General features: G+C 39.2%; 1 protein-coding gene across 1 annotated transcript in view; it reads right to left on the bottom strand.

Annotated features, from left to right (window-relative positions):
* IREB2 (iron responsive element binding protein 2) overlaps positions 1-22,325 on the bottom strand; it is a 50,020-nt gene extending 27,695 nt beyond the window's left edge. Inside the window, exons 1-4 of the mRNA XM_060096943.1 lie at positions 22,206-22,325; positions 19,959-20,048; positions 2,249-2,414; positions 684-821 (exon numbers count right to left, since the gene is read on the bottom strand). Of these exons, the coding sequence (XP_059952926.1) occupies positions 684-821; positions 2,249-2,414; positions 19,959-20,048; positions 22,206-22,224 (413 nt within the window). The 5' untranslated portion in view covers positions 22,225-22,325. The remainder of the gene's footprint in view (positions 1-683; positions 822-2,248; positions 2,415-19,958; positions 20,049-22,205) is intronic.
* Between the last annotated feature and the right edge of the window lie 2,518 nt (positions 22,326-24,843).

Below are 24,843 nucleotides of genomic sequence, written 5' to 3'. Positions count from 1 at the left end.
AAAAAAATTGTGCCACTAAAATCATTTTCATATAGTAACCTTTGGCAAGTAGCAAAATCAATTTTTTTTCCCATCTAACAACTTAGGAGAAGTTCAGAGCCATCGTTTAATCTAGAGGGCAAAGGCTCTCACAGGTTTTAATAAATTGTAGCCTTATTCCATTACTCCAGGGAATGTAAAAAGAAAGCTGGTACATGAAAACAGAATCATGTCTTCTCTAGTTTGACTTTAGTCAAAAGGACCTTTTAAGTATAAGAAATTTATTTCAGTGGAAGGAAAATACAGCTGTAGTAAGCTCAGTGTTTTCAATTACCAATTTAGACATTAAAGGCTCACATCTTTAAATTCTCTCTGGAAGTTAAAAAACAAAAAGGAAATGAAGGCTTAATTCAGATATTCACTCCAAAAAGCAGGTCCTAGGCTTATACATATCTATAAAAAATGGCAGCAGAAATATACAAACATGAAAATCAGTTTAAATTTAGACTGAGTTAAAAAGAAAATTCACCAATACATAAGTTTTCACCAGTTTTTCTTTTTGTATATTAGTCAATACTAACTGTAGCAAACTTTACTCTGGCACAAATTATCTCTATTCCCTTTCTTCTATACCACACACTCCCAGTGGACTGGCTGCCAGTCAACGTGCGTGGCTGTCTTTATAAATATGTGTATTAAAGTACCATTTGTTGAAGTCAATTTGTAAAGAATGATCAACTGTGAGATCTGTCGGACAGGCAGGATGGACTTTCTTAGGGTCACCTCCAAGAGTTTTCACTGCCTCCCTCATAGCAGCAAAATCCACCATTGCCGGTATTCCACTAAAAAATAAAGAATGATCAACTTCTAATTCTTCTTTTATATATGCTCAGATGATTAATACGCATTTTTAAATTTAAAAAGTATTCCTTTTTAATTTGCATTCATGTTTGATAATGTACAGGTTATCCAAAGTTAGATGTATCCTGGTTTAATGAGAATTAATATTAAATATTATCTGAGAATTTGAGGGCTCAAAGGTAGATGTGCCAAAAATACAACAGATGATTTTTAGAGGCATAAGAGAACTTCAAGGGAACTGCCTATGGAATTCTTTCTCTTGCCTTAAATTTTAAGATACCCCTCCCTCTTCCCCAGCTCCAGCCTCTTCACTCCCGGTGCCTTCTTGTCTCCAAAGTTATCCACTAAATATATGGATATAGATATAGATGGACCTATATCTATATCTACATATATATCTCCAGCCAACTATATAAGAAGCATTTACCAAATGCCTTCAATGTGCTAGACACCAATGGTATAAGGCCAAATAAGGGAGAGTAACTGGTCTCAAGGAATTTGTAGGGAAGATAAAGTAGCAATTATAGAATAGTATCATAAGTACTACAGTAGCAGCATATACCAGGTACACAGAGCAGTAGCTTACAAACCAGATTTAGGTGGGTGGGTGAAGGGGATGTTCTTATTTGTCTAGCTAACTCCTACACCTCCTTCAAAACTCAGCTAAAGGTTAATTCTTCCAATAAGTAATCTCTGGACACACAGATTAGGTAGAATCTTTCAAGCTATGGTAAAGACTTTATTCTAAGTGTAATGGAAGCCAATGGGAGAATAGGGGAATGATATGACCTTGATTAACATCTTTTAACCAAGTCACTTCACCTACTGTGAAAAGACAAGACTATACATTCCAAGTATGGAAGCAGGGATACCAGTTAACAGATTATTATAGTTTATAGTCCAGGTAAGTGAGAATGGGGCTAGAATCAGGATGACTGTGGTGGAGATGGTAAGAAGTATTTGGATTCAGGATATGTATATTTCAAAGGTAGAGTTGACAGAAACTGCTGATAGACTGGATTATGTACAAAGGACAGGAACCAGGGTTAACGCCTAGATTTTTGCTCTAAACAAACAGGAGACTGTAGCGCCATTCAATATGACAGAAAAAACTTGGAAAGAATACATGAGGGGGGCTGAGCAATGAAGTTTTGGATATGTTAAGATTGAGAAGCCTATTGGCTATGTGGAGATGACAAGTAGGCAGTTAGAAAAAAGTAGTTTTTAAATAAATGGTACAAAAAAAAAGTGCCTAATTTTTGACAAATAGCTTCAGTTTAGAAAAAGCAACTTTTTAAATTTATAAACTAATCTTCACAATTAAAAAACAAGAGAGCCATCAGGGAGTCTGAATTTTAAAAAGCGAACACTCTGAAAATTCATCATGAAAAATAAACCTATCACTCACGTAAAATCTTGAAGAAGAACACGGGCAGGGAAAAAGGGCACTTCAACATTGCTTTGTTTGGTTTTCCAGTCTAAAATGTTCATAACATCTTCCCTTTTCATTAAAAAGCCATCACAATTTCGCACAGCAGCTTCCAACAGGACCCGTATTGAGTAAGGCAGAACATCTGATTCAAGAGAAAATATTACTATTAATAAGGGAATAATCATAACTACATATTGTAAAAATTACAATAGCAAAATGATAAAGACACAGATGCTTTGTTTTCTCAATTAAAAAAATTTTAGTCTAGTCAATAAGCAACAAGGATTTGCTGTATAGCACAGGGGATTATATTCAATATCTTGTAATAACCTATAATGGAATATAATCTGAAAAATATATATATAACTGAATCACTTCATGTACACCTGAAACAAAATATTGTAAATTAACTATGTTTCAATATAAAAAAATTTTTAGTCTAGTAAACAGGGAGTGAAACACCATTCTTGTTAATACCAGGCTTTCTATAAATTTGACTTTCCTGTATGTAAGCTGAGGCCCTGAAAAAGCAGAGGTAAAACCTTCACCTAACTTTAATAGAATAAATGAAAAATTAATTAACTAATTAATTAAAAAAACTTCACACAACAGCTTACTGACTTGGGCATATGAGACTGACAAGTACTTAACATTCAGGGAAAACACAGAAAAACTGAAAAGCACAGATAATTAGAATTAAATACAATAATGAAAACATCCCAATTATGGCAAAAAATGTTTAAACTGTGTAAAAGTTTGTAATAAATTTAAAGGATTTCCATCAAAAATAGTTAAGGTTTAAAAATAAACCAGGGTGCTTAGGTGAATAAAATTCATTTCATGAAAATTGTCAGTAACTCTTGATTACCAGTTTAAGGAGAGAAATAGATTTCAATATTTAAAAATTTTTTGATCCTATTATATTCTCACACTAGATTTTGCCACAAAGAAGTATTTCCTTAGGACTTAAATGGAAGACTAAATCAGTATGAAATTAGCTAAGTAATGGTAACCCATAGATTACTATGCAGCTGCTCAAAGGAATGATGATCTCTGCATGCTGATTAAGAAGTGATCTCCAGGGCTTCCCTGGTGGCGCAGTGGTTAAGAACCTGCCTGCCAACACAGGGGACACGGGTTCGAGCCCTGGCCCGGGAAGATCCCACATGCCGCGGAGCAACTAAGCTCATGTGCCACAACTGCTGAAGCCCACGCATCTAGAGCCCGTACTCTGCAACAAGAGAGGCCCACGCACTGCAACCAAGAGTAGCCCCCGCTCACCGCAACTAGAGAAAGCCCGCGCCCAGCAATGAAGACCCAATGCAGCCAAAAAATAAATAAATAAATAAAATAAAAAAGAAGTCATCTCCAGACTGTACCATTAAGAGAAAAAGCAATGCAAAACAATGTTTATAGTATATACCTTTACAGTAAGAAAGGGAGTAAAAAAAATATGTATAAGAATATGTATTATTATATATTAAATATAAAACTAAAAACTATAATTTTAAATATATTAAATATATAATAATATATACTCCCCCCCAGAAAGAACAATGAAAGGATAAAATAAAAAACTTAATATATATATATATATATATATATATATATATGCCATATAGTATTTTGGTTGTATCTCCCTAGCAGGATATATACTAAGGGCAAAAAGATCCACAAAGAAAACAAATTATGTTCAGTAATTAGTACTGATATTGTAGTTTTGAAATTGTCATATATACAATGAGAAGAAAGCAAAAAGTACTTTTGTTACTATGGTTGGGAACCAAGATTTAAGAGTAATGACGTACAAGTATAAAATCAGAGTAGCTAGTTTAAAAAAAAACCTTACACTTCAATAGGTATCATCAGGACAAACTCATGTTTTTTCTCTTTCTAAAAAACATGTACGTATTTCCTATCTCTGATTAGTGAAAATGCCTAAAATGATGACAATCCAATAGTACTGAACCACTAGCAACTCAGGTTGCTGTTTCTAAATACTATTTCCCATTTTTTAAAAAAACAGAGTTCCTTGGAGAAATGGTTAGTTCCGTATTTGGGGAAGGATATGCACAAAATGAGCCTGGAACATCCTGTGTCAGAAACCAAAGAAGTTATCAAAGACTAATGGGGACATTAATGGATCAATCTGAGCAACAAAATGAATAATGACTGTAATACACTAAAATATATCAAATATATAAATAGCCCTTAGTTCATAATGACTCTTTTGCTACAGAAACTCGTTACTCTGAAAACTGACAAATAAAGGGGGGAAAATTAATCATTAATCTTGTCTTTCCTGATTTCAAGTGACAAAACAGTAAAGAGGAGAAAGTTCCTCATAATAGCAGAATTACAACTAATAAATGTAGAAGGGCAGTGATATAATTAGAAAAATCACCAATGTGCAGCACCTAATGAAACAATGGATCTATACAATGATAATAAGTGGATGCTAAAATCCTGAGGTGATATATGAATGGGGAACTTATAATGGATGGATCAAGCTGAGAACAACTATACCCAACTCAGCATCACCAAAAGTAGGATATTATAGATATTATTTGCCTCCTGATGAAATAGGAAATAAAAGCTAGGAGATGTTCTTTGCAAAAATACATACATACATAAATAAATCTGAACCTAATCAAACATCCAGCTCTAACTTCTCGTTAACAAGAAATATGGGGGATAGTACAACAATAAAATAAAACCATGAAGAAGCAATCAAATCCAGAATGTAGTACATTCTACAGAACAAAGGACCTGATTTCTTCAACATAAAAATGGCATGGAAAAAGGAGAGAGGATGAATATTATAGATTAAAAGAGATTTAAGAGACATAAATACCAAATGCTACATGTGGATGCTATTTGGATACCGTGTGAACAAACCAACTGAATAAATGTATTTTTGAGACAACCAGAGAAATCTGAACTTGGACTGGGTTTTAGATCATATTAAGGAATTACTGTTAATTTTGTTAGTTATAAGAAGTCCTTTCATACATCAGAGATGTATACTGGAGTACACTTACAGATTTTAAAAATGGTGGAATATCTGAAACAAAAGATTGACAAAATGTTGATAACTAGCTGACAAATACATGGTGGGTTATTATACTATTCTCTCCCTACTTTTATGCTTGAAAATTTTAACACACACAAATTGAAGATTAATGAAGTTGTAAGTAAAAAGGATAAAGGACTACATAATCAGAAATACTAGATTCAAAGCCAGTATTTGCTATTTACAATAGGTATGACCTTTGGAAAGCAACTCAAGTTGATGAATTTTCTCATTTAAAATGGGAATGCCAGCTACCTAACATATGTGAAGAATATCTTACCTCAGCATCTATCTAGTACATGTAAAACCCTCAAACAAACATATTATGACAAACAGTAGGTACTTAACAAATATTAGTTTCCATTCTTACCTCAATGAGAAACATAATGAAGCCCCCAAAACCAAGAGGAATTACAGGGGGGACTTTTTTTTTTAACAGAACATTTGGAAATGATGAGAAGTAAAATATTATCCCAGAAGCAAACACAAAATTAACTTTGGTTAATTATTCTGGAAAAACAATCTCAGGAATATTTTTTGTTTTAAATAGCTTTATAAAAAGCATTTTGTCAGATTTCTAGTAAAATATGGTAAAATAAACACCAGTAATTATCTCCACTCTCTCCTGCAACCCACTAAGAAAACAGTAAAGAAATAAAAAAATTATAAACTCACAAGAACAAAGAAAGAAACAGAGAGAAGCAAAACTAACAAAATTTTGGAAAATAGTCCTTGGTTGACTGGTAGTGGACTGAACAGAATAGAGAAAGCTGAAACTAAATGTCTACATAGGGGAAAGGCAATCAGAAACAAAGACTAGGAATCAGGATAGCCTGCAATTTCTTAAGAGGAGTGTAAGAAACTAGAAGACAATGTAACAATGCCTTCAAAATTCCAAGAGAATTTTCAACCTAGAAATCTGTGAACAGGTAAACTATCAATTAATCAGGCAACGTCTCAAAAATTTACTTCTCAGGCACCCTTTCTTAGGAAGCTACTGGGATATGTTCTATAAAACAAGGAAGTGGAAAATAAAAAATCATAATATCTAGGAAATAGTCTCTTGACACAGGAAAGCACAGAGACTCTTCTAGGGTAATACCGTGTAAGCCACAGTGCAATCGAAGATGGAGTCCAGATGGTATGCTGCTAAGAGAAGGGAAAAAAATTAATTGATAGATTACCTGATTATACCAGAAGGAGTTTAGTTCTTTTGGAGAGTTTGGAGATGAAGTATTGATAAAGACAGAGAAAACTAAGCAAACAAAAAGACAGTCATTAATTCCAGGAAAAAAAATACAAAGTTGTAAGAGAAATGAGATGCAATCATCATTTACTACATGGATTGGCTGAGAATATTTACAGTCATAATATAAGCACTGAACATTGATTTAACCAAAAATTATAACTATACTAGGAAGAGGTACATGGGATATATGTAGGGGAGAAGAAAAGTGCCAAATCCTCATTTTCCATAGTAAAAAGTAAAGTCTAAAATTGAAAAATCAAGAAACAGCTGTATAAGCAAGGCTATTTAATAATATGGAGGACATTACCAAAACAAATAGCCAAAAGAATTAAAAATAAGTATTCTCTGCAGAGTAGAAATTTGGGCCAGGGTTACTCTTTTGGTTATAATTTCAGTGGTCTGTTTTTTAACTCTATCATTTGAAAATTAATATTAAATTAAAAAGCAATATCAGATAAGAGTGTGCTAAGAAAAAAAGAATCACAAATGTTAACTGGACATTTTGTCACTAAGGAGCACTAACTTGCAGATTCATCTAATTTCAGAATGACTACTAGAGGCCTACAGCAAGAGAAGATGGAAATAAACACCCTCTCCCCCAAACAAAAACAATTTATTTCTTATTTCTCTCTGTGGTAGCCAGCCTCCAAGATGATACCAGTAATCTTCACCTCCTGGCATTCATGCTCTCACATAACCTGCACTGAAGATCAGTTGTTTGTATGACCAAGAGTATGGCAGAGATGACAGTGGGGGACTTTCTTCCTCTCTCTCTCTCTTTCTTTCATTGAAGTATAGTTGATTTACACTGTTGTGTGAGTTTCCGGTATACAGCAGAGTGACTCAGATATAGATATATAGATGCATTTCTCATTATGGTTTATTACAAGATATTGAATCTACCTCCCTGTGCTATACAGTAGGTGCTTGTTGTTTATCTATTTTATATATAGTAGTACATATCTGCTAATCCCAAACTCCTAATTTATCCCTCTCCCCTGCCCTTTCCCCAATGGTAACCGTAAGTTTGTTTTCTATGTCTGTGAGTCTATTTGTTTTGTAAAAAAGTTCATTTGTATCATTCTTTTAGATTCCACATATAAGTGATAACATACTGTATTTGTCTTTCTCTGTCTTACTTCACTTAGTATGATAATCTCTAGGCCCATGACAGTGTGTGACTTCTAAGGCTAGATTATAAAAGTATTCCAGCATTAGCCTTCCTCTCTCAGACTGCTCACTCTGGGAGAAGCTGGCAGCCTGTTACAAGGACAATCAAGCAGCACTGATGAGAGGCTCATGTGGAGCAAAGCTGAGGCCTCTGTGCCAAGAGCAAACACTGACTTGCCAGCCATGTGTGAATGGGCCGCATTTAGAAGCAGATCCTCTAGCTCCAGTCAGGCCTTTGGATGACTGCAGCCCCAACTAACCCCTTCTGTAACCTCAGGAGAGATCCTGAGCCAGAACTATTCAACTAAGCCATTTTCGAATTCCTGACCCACAGAAACTGTGAGATAATAAATGTTTACTAATGCTTTAACCACAAAGCTTTTGGTTTAATGTATTACATAGTAAGGGAAAACTAATACAATTCTCTTCCTCAACTTTTTAAACAGTAACATCTACAGTTATTTACTTAGGATCTACTAAGGAGAAAATATCAATGTGTTTTACCTACATTATCTCATTTAATCCTTAAAGTAAATCTATAGGTAGATACTCCAGAGCCCTAACAGTAGAGAATAAGCTAGCAGGTGTGGAAAAATGGACACAGGTGCTCTAGTTTGTTTTTAGCAATATTAATTCCATATCCCTACTCTGGATCAGGCACAAAGTTCACCAAGGCCCTTAATCTCTTTCTTCTTCCCTATTCTCCCTATGGCCCCCCTCCACATACTATCTATCTCATGCTCCAATTACACCATCGTAAAAGTTCCTTCTCCAAACCTCTCTGATCCCCATTCTCACACCTTTTCTTCAACACCATGAGGACTTACTTTCTCCCTTATCCATCAGCACCTGCTTGTCTGTACCTCCCCTCACATAAGCAGTTTAGGTTCCATGTGGTCAAATCTCTCGTTTCCCCAAACTGTACACTTTTTCCCCTTTGTTCTTTTATCCTATCTGTCCATCAAAACACCAAAACACCAACCTGTTTTGTCCTTTCAGCTGGTGAACCCCACATCACTTTCCCACTTATGAAGAACTGTTCTTTCTTTTTAAAAAGAACTTCATTGAGGCATATTTTACACATAATTCACCCTTTCCAAGGATAAAATTCAATGATTTTTTTTTTTTTTTTTTTTTTTTGCTGTACGCGGGCCTCTCACTGCTGTGGCCTCTCCCGTTGCGGAGCACAGGCTCCGGACACACAGGCTCCGCGGCCATGGCTCGCGGGCCCAGCCGCTCCGCGGCATGTGGGATCTTCCGGGATCGGGGCACGAACCCGTGTCCCCTGCATCGGCAGGCGGACTCTCAACCACTGCGCCACCATGGAAGCCCAAATTCAATGATTTTTTTTAAGCAAATTTACCAAGTTGTACAATCAGCACCATAAATCAGTTTTAGAATATTTCATCACTTAATTAGATTCCTCATGCCCATTTGCTGTCAATCCCTGTCCTCTCCTTGCCCACACCTGGAAACTACTGATCTACTCTGTCTCTATAGCTTTGTCTTTTCTGTTTATTTCATACAAACGGAATCATCCAATAAGGTCTCTTGTGTCTGGCTTATTTCACTGAGCATGTTTTTGAGGTCTGTCCATGTTGTAGCATGTATCTATAGTTAATTTCTTTTTATTGCTTAAGAGTATTCCATTGTATGGCTACAGCAAATTTTGTCTATCCATTCACCCAGTGAAGGACATCTCGGTTGTTTCCAATTTTCAGCTATTATGAATAATGCTGCTGAGATGATTCATTTGCCAATCTTGGTGTAGAGAACGTTTCTATTTCTCTTGGGTAGATTCCTAAGAATGGAACTGCTGGGTCATATGTTAAATTTATGTTTAATATTTTAAGAAACTGTCAAACTATTTTCCAAAGTGGCCACACCACTTTACATTCCCACCAGCAGTGTATGAAGTGACCTCATTTCTCCATATCCTTCCCAACATTTGTTATTGTCTGTTTTTTATATAATACCCATTCTAGTGGTTGCGAAGTAGTTCACTGTGGTTTTATTGGTGGTGATGTGAAAGGAGGAGGAAGGAAAAAACAAATCCCTAAAACATCAACCAGAGAAACTGGTACCAATATAAATACACGATTACAACCTCAGTTGGGTCCTCACCATTCACTCAGAAATTCTACTTTGTTTCTCTGATCTGCTTGCTTTCCCACACTCCACAATCATTCATTCATACCTTCAACTACTCTCCTTAAAATCAAATCTCTATTTGCCTCCTACAGAATCTAGCCCCACTTCCTACCTCCTAGATAAATAAAAACTAATAGTTCCTATCTTCACTTCCTCCTACTTTACACACAAGCCTAGATACCTCTCGATTTATCCTTTTCCCAGTTAAGAAGGCAGCTGTGGACCTCCTCCTACTAAATGCCAACTTTTATAGGAGTTCTGCATCCAATTCCCAGTGATACATTTTAGGACCCATGAGTCATCAATTCTCTCTCCTTTTTCTGTAATCTATCCTTCAACTGGATTCTTCCCATCAGCATTTGAAGACTCTAGCCCCAGTTTCACACATACACACGTGTACACACACACACAGCTTCCAAGTACTATTTTCTTCAAACTCTCAACCAAGTTTCTTGAAAGAGTCACCTATATTCCCAGTGTCCACTTTTCTACACATTTCATTTTATACTTCTACACCTCCATTCACTCTTCAGCCCAGCCCAATGTGATTTCTTAAAATATCAATGAAACAGCTCTAGCTAGAGTTTCAATATTCTCTCAACAATATTAAATGGAGCTAACAATTTCCTCCTTCTTGAAACATTCTACTGGCTTTCACAATACCATTCTCCATGTCTCCAATCTCACGTTTCTGCCTTACTTGCACGCAGAAGCAATGACTGCCTTTGTTCCAGACTATCTTGAAAAAGATGTTAATATAGTGAATAGCCTTGGAAGATAAAGATAGTGTCTCTTTCTGGAGCAAATGGCAGGCATGCTTACTGTCCATTATAAAAGATTTGGGTTCCCTAAGTCAGACTTCATTTTCTGTAACACAATCTCTGTGTGCAGGTATTACCTGGCCTTCTTCAACAAATGTTGGTACCAAGCACACTGCTTTGCTGTGGGTAATAAACTGTCCATTGTCTCTGATCCAAGAGTTTTGTGTCTTCTGCCAGCATCTATGAAACTGTCAGTTTAACTTACAAGGAGAGTGAAATTTTGGCACTTTTACAGTTCTCAACACTTTCTGGCAGTCCTGTTTCAGTTTCCTGGCTGACCTCTACTCCTTTACCTGATCTTTAAATGTCGGAGTTCCTCAGAGTTCATATCTAGGCTTACTTCTTTTCTCACTCCATATCATCTCCTCTCAGGAGTTTTAACTGATCCTATGGCTTCAACGGACTATCTCTATACCAATAACTCCAAAATATTTTTCTGCAGTCCAGATCTGTCTTCTGAGCTCCAGAACCATGCAGCTAATTGCCTCACAAACATCTCTACTTGAATATTGATATGTTCCCAAATTCACTAGTACCTAAACTGAACTCTGATTTCCCCACTGCCCCTGTCCCATATCACTACCACCTGTGTTCCCTAGCTCAGTAAACAGCACCACCTTCCACCCAGATGCTTATGCGAAAGCATCTAGGCAACATCCTTGACACCTCTTTTATATATATTTTGAATTTGTCTACTTCTATCACCACCACCACTAAAACTAGTATAAGCCACCCCTATGTCACCTCTCACCCAGATTCTTTAGTTCATCTTTCTATCTCCATACATGCCCCATACCAGTGGTTTTCAAAGTGTGGTCCCTGGACTCCTGGGGGGGCCCTGAAACTCTTTCAGGGAATCTGCAAGGTCAACTAAGACATTATTTGCTTTTTCCACCATTTTGACATATGCGCTGAAGGTTCAAAAACTAGTGGATAAAACTACTGATGCCTTAGCAGGACTCAAAGCAGTGGCACCAAATTGTACTTGTACTCACTGTATTATTCATTTTCAGGCAAAATACCAGTTTCATTTAATAATGTCCTTGATGAAGCAGAAAAAGTGTTAATTTTATTAAATCTCAACCACTGAGGTCAGGTCTCAATATTCTGTGTGACAACAATGAAGTGTATACAGCATTTCTGCTCAAAACCAAAGTACAATCATTGCTCAAGGGAAAAACATTGTGTGATTGAATTACAAGCTAAATTAGCCACTTTTCCCAAAGAACACCATTTTCACTTGAAAGAACAAATGACCAACTATGATTATTCAAATATGGATATCTGGCAGACATTTTCTCAAAAATGAATGAATAAGCCTGTCTGCTCATTATCTAGTCCCACCACTCTCTGCTCACTGTGTTCACTGAAGATCTTTGAGAAATAAAGGTTCACTAAGTTACACAGATCTTCCAAATGTGGACATATTTTATTATACAGTATATAAAAAATACAGACATGCACATTTGTTAGTATCACCGCAGCCCTTTCAACACGGGAACCAGAGCTCCCATGAAGCTGCCTGGAGGGTCACACAACGAGCTGCTGCTGTTTCTGCAAGCCCCCATGTGTCCCATGCATTGTGAAGGGCTCTTGCCCCTGCCAGCATCTGTTCTCTCAATACACGTTCACAGTACCAGTTGCTGGATGCCTACTCCCCTGCATGTACTCAAGATGATGGCCTACTGCCTGCCCAGCAACTCCAGACCAGCTCCAGTCTGACCAAACCAGCAAACTTCTCTGCCATCTAACGAGCTGAACCACACCTTCTTCAATGGTACCTGACACCCTTCCAATTTTTCCTTCCTTGGGTATTCTCTGTCAGCCCTACAGGTACCATAAAGAATTTCCTTACATCTTACAATTACTCTTGTATCACAGTTAATAATTATTTACATTAAAGTTCCCCTATTCTATGTCCTGATTGGACTGAGACTGTTACAACATACTAAGGCACTGTACTTACATTTTCCATTACTGAACTGTGTGCTTTCTTTAGCACAAAGATGCTATCTTAGCCATCTTTCACCCGCCAGAAACATCTGAGTACTCAATCTTAGCTGAATGAGTTAAACAGCATTGTTGAGAGATGCATGCACCAAATATCAATAGAAAACTGGGCTGGATTAATACCACCTCTTCTAACCAGGAATTTCCAGAATCCTATGAATCTGGAAAGCTAATCCTCTAAAGATAATCAAAAAGACATGCAGGGAACCAGAACAAGCTTGTGGCTTAAACTGAAAAAGTATGATAACATGCGTTATCATACTTCTGAAATGAACTGCTAACAACAGATATCCTTTTGATCAATTACTCAGTGTAAGATCCAAGAGGTGGTTCAGGCTTTAGAAAAAGATGCCGAGGTCTGCTATTTTACATGGGAGGCAGCTGATGAAAGGCATATCCAGGTTTCCAGGACTGCAGATCTTACCACTCAAGGCTAAGTGGCTGCTACTGTGATTAGGCAATATAATTTATCTCTCAGTGCAGAGGTCGCAAACTGTTGGCCTGCAGATGTGTTTCGTTTGTTCTACACAGTTTTAACATTTTAAAGTTTAATTGCCAACACTGAAAAACCAGATTTTTTACATGAAAATCCAAATTTCTGGCTTAAGATAAATAGAAAGTTTTACAACACCAACCTCACATTTCTGCTGGAACTGAGTAGCACCTACTCTTTTATATAGAGCATTTGCTCTCCTGCTTGCCACAATTCCAGCCAGGGCCATTTCACTTGTTTATGGTGCCTCTATGGTCCTTATAAGCATGAGCATACAACCCCTAGTGTAGTAGTTTTACAAGCATAGACTTTGGAATCTCAGATTTTTGATCAAGTTTCTCCTCTATCATTTTTTAGGTAATGGTACTGAGTAGCGGGACCCTGGCCAAGTGGGTAATAACAGAACTTACAGAATGGATATAGTAAATAATCAATAAACACTAGCACTTTATTACTGCCCTTATTAAGCTGGGAAACAGAATGGTATTAAGGGGGGAAAAGTGTTGGTCTGAAGTCAAAAGATATGAGTCTAAGACCAGATCTTCTCACTTAGAAGATATGTGACCTTAGGCATATTACTGAGATTTTTAGCCTCATTTTCCTCATGTGCATAAAACTATCCTCCCTGCCTAACACAAAGCAATGTAGTGAAGATAGATAATGTAAAAGGGTTTTGTTATTTCTCAAAAGTGATTAATTCCAGGTTTAAACAGTAGATGGAGAAATTACCCATAGGAAATATCAGTATTAACAACAGGCTTTAGATTAAAACTAAATATGAAAGAGAAATACACTGAAGACTGATGGAAAGGGGAAACACTCAAACACTCTAGGCCTGCCTAAAGCCTCAAGGAGGCTATCTTTGGAGTCCAGGCTAAGAGAGCAAGGGGACTGGTAGAGTAGCTTTAGGGTAAACTAAAAACTCTGTTCAAGGCCAGGAGCCTGGAGAAAAGATTAAGGAACTGTTCTAGAAGGCCCTGTAACCCCAGACTTCGCAACAGGATTAACTCACACCCACGTCTCACTACTCAAGGTACCGTTTATATCTCTAACCAGTACCAGGCTGGAATGGAACTGATTTCCAATAAAGAACTCAGACCTTTTTTGTTTTGTTTTGTTTTGTTTTTTAGTATCGCCATGGAGAGTCCAAGAAGGCAGAAAGAGAAAACGGATTCCTGCTTCTTTAAGATTTTTTTTTCACTCACTGACAAAGGTAGAGAAAACCAGAAAAATAATATCTATTATTGATAAAGGTAGAAACACACTCACTCTTCTCATTTGCTCCTGGTAAGCATGTTATCTAGCACTATCTGCTAACATAACAGGCATACTTCATGGTGCCTGTCCAAACCGCCATCCATGGAATGGACAGTGCTCAGTGTCCCATTACCTCCCTGGCTACAGTGCTGAAGCAAAAGCCAACCCCTTGGCAGGTGAATGACCAACAGCCTGGTGGAAAAAATATAGATTCCTCTCTCAGGAATTTGCAATCAGGACACAGGCTGAACCAGAAAGTTGTTAAGAGCTAAGCTAGAGACAGAGGTTGCCATTTGTGGCCACATATAAAGTTAGCAGGCAGAGGCAGCTGGTCTGCAGTGAAGTAGAGGGAGCAGAAGAGTGGAAGAGGGCCAGGACTCTGAAGCCCTGAGAGAAAAAATAAAGAGCTCCCTCACTTCTGGCTCATTGCCCACTTTCTTGAGATACAGCCACCTTTCATTTGCCCGGGAGCTCTGTATCATTACAATAAATCTTTCTTCACTTGAGCTAGTGGGTGTCTGTTCTCTGCTACCCAAAGGACCTAATCTAGAATAGAAATTGTCTACAAAAGCACAGTTAAAACCAACAGACCGTTGGACAAAATGTGGAGGGTTGGTGAGTGCATGATTGTAGATGGAATAGAATCACATTAGGTAAAGGTAATCCTTAGAAAGTTATGTATTGTGTGTAAACATTACAAGCAAACTATTTCATTGCTTACCGAACTTACAGCCCTTTCCAGAGTGCATGGAAGAGACAAGATCAGAAAACATGGACTTGTGTTCCTACCAGCAAGATAACTGATCAGCAATAGATGCCTGACTTGCCCAGCCAAACCATAGGTTAACTATAGGTTAAAACAATAGGAGAAAAAGTCATCTAGAGATACAGTCTTAACTGGCTGGTAAGCTAATCATAACACACAAAGAATGGCTGGTAGTGGCTATATTGGGTATTACACAATACCAATAAGTAAAGTGGGCTGTGGAGACAGAAAACTGGAGAGCAGATCTTCAAAAAGAAACAGGTGACAGAAAGAACAGCCTCTAGAAATTCTAGTTCCCATGAGGCCTGACTGTGCTTTCTTCCTTTGCCTTTGGAAGTTTGGAAACTGTAACAGCATCTTCTTTCTTGAGTGCTGAGTTAAGTGAGTTTCTGTTCCTTATATTCAAGGACAAAGACTGGAAAAGACAGTACATATACAGTAAAAGTGAAAAAGAAAAGTGATGCGGGTGGAGGGAGCTATACTTTCAATCTGGTAACTATATAATAAGGTTATATCAAAATTTAACTACTACACACACACAGCGGCTTTATTTATAAACAGGGAAAAGTTGGTTAACAACCTCAATATTCAAAGATCTGTTAACTAAACCATGATCCATTCATATAGGTAATACCATGCAGCCAGTACAGTAGAAGCTGTAGAAAAGTACAGGTATCCCTTTCTACTCAAACTGATAATCCCTGACTCAGAAACCGAACAGATTCAGATAGCAAGGGATACTTGTATTCAATGACATGGAAAGATGTTCATGATATACTAAATAAAAAAAGGTTACAAAACAATATATACTGTATTTTTTGTTAAGTAGCACATTTACATATATTTGTATATGCACGTAAAAATGAAACTGTTTCTACACTGCCTATAATGTTTTTGTCTTTGATTACCAATCCCAACCTAATTTCTTATAATCAATAAAAAATTAAATACAGATTTTCTTTCAGAGATTACAAGGTAGGATTTGGAAAACCAAGTCCTGGCTCTACTACAGGACTAAGCAGTACCATGGTTAAAAAGCAAGCAGTTAGGAAGGAAAAAAGAAAGATGAATGAGATAACCTGAGATAAAGAAGGGGGCCTGAGGCTTTACACCAGGCTGAAGGCCCTCTTGCCCAATAACAGCTACTCTCTAAAATATGTTTCACTAGAGCCAGGCCAGTCTCTTCACTGTCTTCCCCCTTACTCATTTTCCACTATGCTTGCTGGTCATTCTAATTCCCCAAGTGTTGACTGGCCTCTGTGATTCCTCTGTTTAACATCAATTCAAGTCCTCCTTCCTTCAGAAAGCAGTCTCTGACTATTCCAGGCAACAGTGATTTCTCTCTTCCTTGGAACCAGGTATATTTTCAAATTCAGAGATCTACTTTAAGAGAGTCACTCAAAATCTCTAAGGTTGTAGTCAATGCACTGGAGTGCCAGACAGGCAGCTCCAGATCATTAAAAAGGCATTTTGTCACTAGTGAAATTATGAAAGTTTAAAACGTGGTCAACGTGTACAATATGCCCACTTCCATAAAGATACTTTGAGTATAGGACTTCCCTGGTGGCGCAGTGGTTAAGAATCCACCTGCCAATGCAGGGGACACAGGTTTGAGCCCTGGTCTGGGAAGATCCCACATGTCACGGAGCAACTAAGCCCAGGCGCCACAACTACTGAGCCTGCATTCTAGAGCCCGCAAGCCACAACTACTGAGCTCACATGCCACAACTACTGAAGCCTGAGCGCCTAGAGCCCGTGTTCCACAGCAAGAGAAGCCACCGCAATGAGAAGCCCGCAGACCATAACAAAGAGTAGCCCCTGTGCAGCAACGAAGACCCAACGCAGCCAAAAAAAAAAAAAAAAAAAAAAAAACTAAGTGGCTCTCAAAATATGGCCCCAGGCCAGCAGCATCAGTTATCACCTGGCAACTTGTTAGAAATCCAAATTTTCAGTCTCTACCCCAGATCAGAACTCCAGAGAGGGGGCCCAGCAAGCCTCCAGCTGATCTTGATGCACAGTGAAGTTTGAGAACTACTGACTAAGGAAACAGCTGGTATTAACGAATTAAAAAAAAAAAAAGATACCTTGAATATAAACTTGGGAAGCGAAAAGATAAAATGGCAATAAAAAAGGAGAAATCAAGTAATTTGTGTTGTCCTCTATCTAAAGACAGACTTAATAAGGGAAGGTACTGTTAGTGAGGCAGATTGTCTAGGCTAGTTCACTCACTGCCCACTCCCAACCACTTCAACCACTTCTCCCTTGTCTTTCTCTACTGCAAAATCCAGAAAGCTAAATACACCATCTTTCAGCCTTTAAAGCCGAGAGTGGAGATGACATTTTGGCCAAGGAGATACAGGCAAAAGCTCCTGGGGTGGGCTTTTCTTTCTGTTTTGCTCTTCCAGCTGCCTAAAACATGGACCTAATGCAGGTACATCAGCTATTTGCAACCCCCAAAATGAAAGCAGACAGAAAAAAGTGAGAAGTCTAGGTCCTTGCTGATGCTGGTGCTATACAGTCCCAGTATGTCCACATCCAGACTTCTTGTTAGGTGAGAAAAATAAACCCCTATTTGTTAGAGTCACTGTACAGTAGGTTTTTGGTTCCTTGCAGCTGCAGGCATTCCTGATACAGTTAGCAGGGAGCTTAGAAGAGTGTTCTCAACTATCTTTCCTCCCCAACATATAAGAGAGCTAGAACACTTGCTCTTCATTAAGTTACTCACTACAACTGTGATTCTCAGCCTGGTAGGCATCCGAATGTGGGAAACAGAGAGGGCAGTGGTCTAGAACCCTGGTGATTACCAAAGCAATGTCTCCTAAGCACATGTCTGGGAGGCCATTCAATCTGGTCCCTCCAAAAATGCAGCAAGGGGCTTCCCTGGTGGCGCAGTGGTTGAGAGTCCGCCTGCCAATGCAGGGGACACGGGTTCGTGCCCCGGTCCAGGAAGATCCCACATGCCATGGAGTGGCTGGGCCCGTGAGCCATGGCCGCTGAGCCTGTGCATCCAGAGCCTGTGCTCCGCAACGGGAGAGGCCACAACAGTGAGAGGCCCGCGTACCACAAAAAAAAAAAAAAAAAATGCAGCAAGGACTTTTTGTTTTTCTACTCAAGTTGCTCCTTTCTTTCAAAGTCAATTCTTCTTCCAAATTTTATTCCCTACTAAGTAATTACTAAGAAATTATTTAGGTAGTTACTTAGTAAACCTCTCATAAAACCATTCTATTAAAAACAATGTTTTAACCCCACAGAAATAAAAACCAAATTTCTGTTTTAAAGGCATTTGTATTTACAGGCATTCTCTTATTACATTTATCATGGTTATAAAAACCCTGGTACTCTGGAACTCAGTTATGTACAGATGCCTGTGACAGCTTATTTTCCAGAGATAATATAGCTCTTACTTTATTAATCACTCTTTCAATGCATTTTACAGTTGTTTTGATAGTTTCCTACTGATTTCCTGCATTTGGGAAATACAGGCTTTCTTCAAGTAGGCACATTTCCAAAAATTACCCATAAAAAGAACTTATACTCAAATTAAAAAACATCCTCATATATGTTCTTTTACTTTACTAAGCTATAAAATGTGGGTTAAGAAACTTCCAGGCCAGAATCACTAGATATTTGAGAGAAGGGAAATAAAAGATCTTTCTTGTATATAATCAACTTAGCTGTTCCCTTTTCAAAAGTAATACAAACTCATCATCAGTGAAGAAATAAAATAAATGTGAATGAAAGACACATGGCACTAAGAAAAGACCAACCTCTCAATACAAATCACAGCAACTAAACATGCAAGGTAAAGGATTTTGGTGAACTGTTTATTTTTAAATGGCAACCTAATTCTAGGATAGGGATCTTCTCCAAAATATACTCTAAAGTATCCAAATATTCTCAGAATGTACAAAAAAATATTGCTAGTCTAGAACGTTTAAACCCACCAAAATCTACAGAAATTCACAAAAGCAATCTTCTTAAGTAACACAAGAAGAAGGAAAAAACAAAACAAGAACCAAGGTTAGGGAAAGCTCCCTCCAAAACTGCAACAGATTTGGCATTTAATTTTTCTTTTCACTGAAAAGTCAGAAAAGAATAATCTAAATCACTCTTCCAAACAGGTCTTCCCTTCACCGGCCTGGTTGAGAAAATTACTTAGTTGTCAATAAAGTAAAGACTTCCATCCAATACTCTGGGGTTCCGCCAAGTTCAGTCTTCTGAAACCTCAGTGAAAGGTTTGATCCCGGTCAGGCGCCTGCAAAGGTCTGCCAAGAGTGTCAGGGCACAAGCCAGGGCAAACCATGCCCTGGTCAACAACTCAAATCAGTGGGCCCTGCTGATGATTCCTATTCAAAGGATAGTGACACTGTTCACTCGGAAAATTAAAATATACATTTAATAGCTCTAGAATATCATCTGGCAGCTTTCTGTTGTTTTTAAAATTGTATTAGTAATTTCTTGGGGGTAAAAATCACTACTAAACTAACTTAGATTTTAAAATGAGAAGCTATGGTATGGGCTTACATCCTCCTCAAACAAAAGCTAGCCCAAGAAGCTTTTAAAATGTTAGACATATGTGTAGGTGTACCTGCTACGACATGGTGGGAATAAATTTAAAATTTCTTCAACTCAGCTCGACAAATGCATTTTTATTATTAGAAACTAAACAAATCCAAGAAAATTTAAGCAACATTACCATACTTGGTGCCTCCAAGTCTAGGTACATTGAAGAACTTCTTATGTGAACTGTCATTTAATGTTTCAATAAGGTACTCAAAGGCATATCCTGAAAAAAAAATTATACTTTCATTAAACACTGCTACAAATTACCTTATTCAAAGTGAAAATACCTAGAAACCAGCTCTGTCCAAAAGAATTTTCTGTAATGGCTCAAATTTTCTATATTTGTGCTATATTACCTATATTTTCTATAGGTAGCCGTGGCCACTGAGCACTTGAAATGTGGCTGCAGCGACTGAGCAACAGAGTTTTTAATTTTATTTAATTAATTGAAATTTAAATAGTCACATGTGGCTAGTGTCCACTGTATTGGGACAGTAAAACTCTAAGCCATGACTCTTGTCTAATAAAAACTGAAAAAAAATTATACTTTCATTAAACTGCTACAAATTACCTTATTCAAAGTGAAAATACCTAGAAACCAGCTCTGTCCAAAAGAATTTTCTGTAATGGTGCAAATTTTCTATATTTGCGCTATATTACCTATATTTTCTACAGGTGGCCGTGGCCATTGAGCACTTGAAATGTGGTTACAGGGCTTCCCTGGTGGCGCAGTGGTTGATAATCTGCCTGCCAATGAAGGGGACACGGGTTCGAGACCTGGTCTGTGAAGATCCCACATGCCACGGGGCAACTGGGCCCGTGAGCCACAACTACTGAGCCTGCATGTCTGGAGCCTGTGCTCCGCAACGGGGGAGGCCACAACAGTGAGAGGCCCACACACCGCGATGAAGAGTGGCCCCCACTTGCCACAACTAGAGAAAGCCCTCGCACAGAAACGAAGACCCAACACAGCCAAAAATAAATAAATTAAAATAAATAAATTTTTAAAAAAAAGAAATGTGGTTACAGCGACTGAGGAACAGAGTTCTTAATTTTATTTAATTGATTAAAATTTAAATAGTCACATATGGCTGGTGTCCACTGTATTGGACAGTAAAACTCTAAGCCATGACCCTTGTCAAATAAAAACTGGTAAAATAATTAACTCCTGAAAATGTGACAATAAAGAATACCTAGAAAGGGGCAAGAATACTTAGAAAGTAAAATAATTAAGTCCTGAAAATGTGATAATAAAGAATACCTAGAAAGGGACAATAAGAATGATTTAAAGGATGAATAGGCATGTTTTGTGAAGACATGTCCTGAAAATTGCATAAATACAGACGGGACAACGCCACAATTATGTTAGAAGAACTGATTTTTAAAAAAATAACCAAAAGATGGACTTTTACACAGCATTCAACAACAGGAATAAAATCAAAACCAAACCAAAACAAACAACTTATCAGGTAAGACCTTCACAGGCTTTAAGACTAAAGGTAAAGGTGAACAACAAAATATCTGGGTAAATTAGCAGATACTCCCTAAAACACACGTCTTTCTGGTTTTGTACGAATTGAAGCTTAACTACCAAGTCAAAGACCCAGGGGACTTATCTGAATGTGCCCCAGCTCCTAAGGTTCTTGGGGGAAGTGGCGGGGAGGCAGCCTTGAGGTTAAAGAATCTTCAGATCTTTTGTGCAGATTCACTGCAGTAGGTGGGCAGGACCCCCAACACTGCTAGGACCTTGGTCCGAAATGAGAAGCGATAAGCACTGTTCACTTTTTGAGAATATATAATGTTTTTCCTTTTTTATTGAGGGTTAAGCGAGGGAGGTGGATGGGGGGAGGAGAGCCAGCGCTGCAATAAATGGTCCGAGAACTGGCTGACCAGTGTTCGGCCTTGACCACCCCCCACTCCGCTTCTAGAGGCAAAGATAGAGGGAGGGGCTCGAGGCTGGACAGCGGAATAAACAACTAGCTGCGTGAGACGCCACCAAGGAGACACTAGCCCCCACCCTCATCTCTTACAAATGGGGGGCGGGGAGAAGATGGTGGGCCTTTCCTCGACCTTAGTGCTACTGAGAAGTACCGGGAAGCCGCTGGCAGCCAGCAGTGGCCAACGGGCCAAGGCCGGCACGGGTCAAGGCCAGCGGCGGAGCGGACGGCCCTGATGGGGTCACGCTGAGGGACGAGGGCGGCGAGGCCGGGCCCTCGAGGCCTGGGCGCACAGAGTGCGGCCCAGCAGGCAGGCCCCAAGGGAGCACAACCTGAGCCCGGAGGGCCCCGGCGCCGGCCGAGCAACTCCAGGAGAGAGAAGCAAAGAACTCGGAGCCGGGGCAGCACCAGCTGCCAGATCCAGTCGGTGAACTGAAACTAACCTGCACTTGGGGCGTCCATCGCCGGAGACCATATTATCCCTGCGGGGAGGGGGCCCGCGGGGGAAGGAGGGGGAGGTCGGGCGGGGAAGAGGGGGAGGAAAGCAGCCGGACCGGCAAGGGAAGCAGGAAAGGAGCAGTCTCGCGCAAACACCGCGAGAGCCGCAGAACCGGCCCCAGGTCTCAGCTCGCGGGATTTGCCGCCAAACTCTCGCGAGATCCTCCGGCGTGGAAACAAAGAAAGAGGAGGGGCGGAGCCAGTCAGAAAACGATTCCTTGCGTAATCGCTTCTGTTCTCGCGAGCTGGGGCGAAACGCCGGGGAGGCTGTGGCATTGGCGTCACTAGTTTGGCCCTCTTAGAGATCCGTTAGTTGTGGCTTCAAGTGTCCAATTGAGGTTGTGAGATCCAGCAGTGTTGGGGCTCCTTCGGAGTATCCGGTGATGTGGGGGGGTGGGGGGAGTGGGCAGAGGGGCAGAATTGGAACTCCTATGAAAAACAGCTTGAGAACCTCTTTCCCCTGAAGATAAAGCCTTAGGTTAAACCTGTCATATGTGTAGCCTACACGCGTGTTCTCTGGAGAGGATGGGAGAACTGATCTGGCACGTAGGAAGCGCTCAACTAATTGTTGAATGAATTTTCCTTACATTCCTGTAGCTTCAGTCTCTCCCTACTGGCTCCTTCCCAGTGGCAGTTAATCATGCTTAAGCCTCCATCCCTCCTCCACGTCCGCTCCTCAAGTCCCTACGTTCTTCTCTACCGTCTTATCTCCCGTTGGCAGCCAACTTTGCAGAAGGAGCTGCTAGTGTTCGACCTTCCCCTTCCACTCCTTATCTCTCTCCAATCTGCCTTCCACCCCCTAGAAATGCCTCTGGTCACGGTCAGCCATAACTCCACTTGTTAATATCACGTTTCTAAACCCTTACTCTACTTGATCTCTCCCCTTGTTGAGAAATATTCTTCTATCAGCTTTCGTGATCTAAAACGCTACTGCTTGTTTTTTCTTCCTATCCTTAAGGGTGCTCCGTCTCAGTTTCCTCTGCAGGCCCCACTTCCTCTGCCCAGCCATTAAATGTCCTGGGTATTACATATACCTCAGGGCTCTGACCTTACACCACCTCTCACCACTTGTCCTGGCACGTCCCACCTTCTCCTTTGGTTTCAGTTATTAGTTATATGCTGTTGCTTCCCTGTCTACCTGCAACCCAAACACATCTCCTAAGCTCAGAGGTGTATATTCTAGTACCTATTGGATGCCTCCACATCCCACAGGCACCCCAGATTCAAAATCTGCAAAATGGAACTCCGTAATTTCCCCCTTAAAATCCACTACTCCTTTTGTATTGCTTGTAACAGTGAGTGGCACATCAACCACTCAGTTACCCATGCTGGAAACCGACACATCATCCTTGATCCTGTACCCTCTCCCTTTAAATACTGACTCAGCAAGCCTTGTCGAAGCAAACCCCAATATGTTTCCTCTACTTATGCACCTTTATAACCACCCAGGTCTAGATTTGAACATTTCCTGTCTAGATGATTGTGACAATCTTCTCAGAAAGACCCTAGGACATGAGAACTACCCTAACTGTCATTTTCATGATGATGAAACTGAAACTCAGAGAGGCTAAGTAACTTACAGTTACCAAGTGACTGAGTCACGATTTGATCTGGTATCTCACACCTATTGTTTATACCTTTTTCAGGAAACCTACTTTCTGGCAGAATCATTGCTCTGTCACTCTGTAGTATTTCACTTGCTGTTCTCTCTATATGGAACACTCTCCTGTGCCCTGTCCTGCTAACCCCCTACTCATTCTTCAGGCCTTAGACCAGGTGTTTCCTACAGGAAATACTCACTGACAACCCCCCAACCCCCAGTTTGGGTTGGGAACGTGAAGAAATGCTTCCCTATCTTCCTCTATTTCAATTAGAGCACTTTATTATACTTGATTGTAATTGCCCATTTACTGTATTCTCCATATCTTGGTTAGATACTTTTAGCTGCGTGCAAGAGAATACCCGACTAACAGTGGGTTAAACAATGCAGACCTATAATTATCCACAGTTGGCAGTTCTAGGATTAGTGCAACAGATCAGTGACACCATCAAATACCCAGCCTCATTCCATATTTTGGCCCCGCACTTCTCAGCATTTTAATTTTTGTTTCTCAGACTTGTTGCCTCCTGGTTGCAAGATGACTGCATCATACAGAAGCATTATGTGTCCTAGAACTTCCAAAAGAGGGAGGGAAAGTGGTGCAGAGCCCCTCTCTTTTTTTTATCAGAGAAGAAAATATTTTCCTGAAGATCCTCCACAGACCTCTCATTGACAAGAAATTAGACTAGTAGTTCTCCACTCTATCAAACTCAACACCCTCTTTTCAAGACACATATTTTGTAATGTCTCCTTTACTCATCCTGGCATGAAACTCATAGATAATATAACTTACATATATTACAAATATGTGTAATGTAATGTGTAATATTACACATATTACAAATAATCTATATAATGCCCTAACTGTAATATAAAGGAGAAATAAAAGTAATTTTTTAGAAATTTATGAGAAAGTATTAAAAGTATTTTAATAGTATTTTAAAAGTTTTAAAAGTAATTTATTAGAAAATAATATGGATTAC

The sequence above is a fragment of the Mesoplodon densirostris genome, chromosome 4 (assembly GCF_025265405.1).
Source record: "Mesoplodon densirostris isolate mMesDen1 chromosome 4, mMesDen1 primary haplotype, whole genome shotgun sequence".
In the NCBI taxonomy this organism is placed as follows: Eukaryota; Metazoa; Chordata; class Mammalia; order Artiodactyla; family Ziphiidae; genus Mesoplodon; species Mesoplodon densirostris.
Note: the sequence above shows the minus strand (reverse complement) of the source record. Positions and strands in the feature narration are given on the sequence as shown.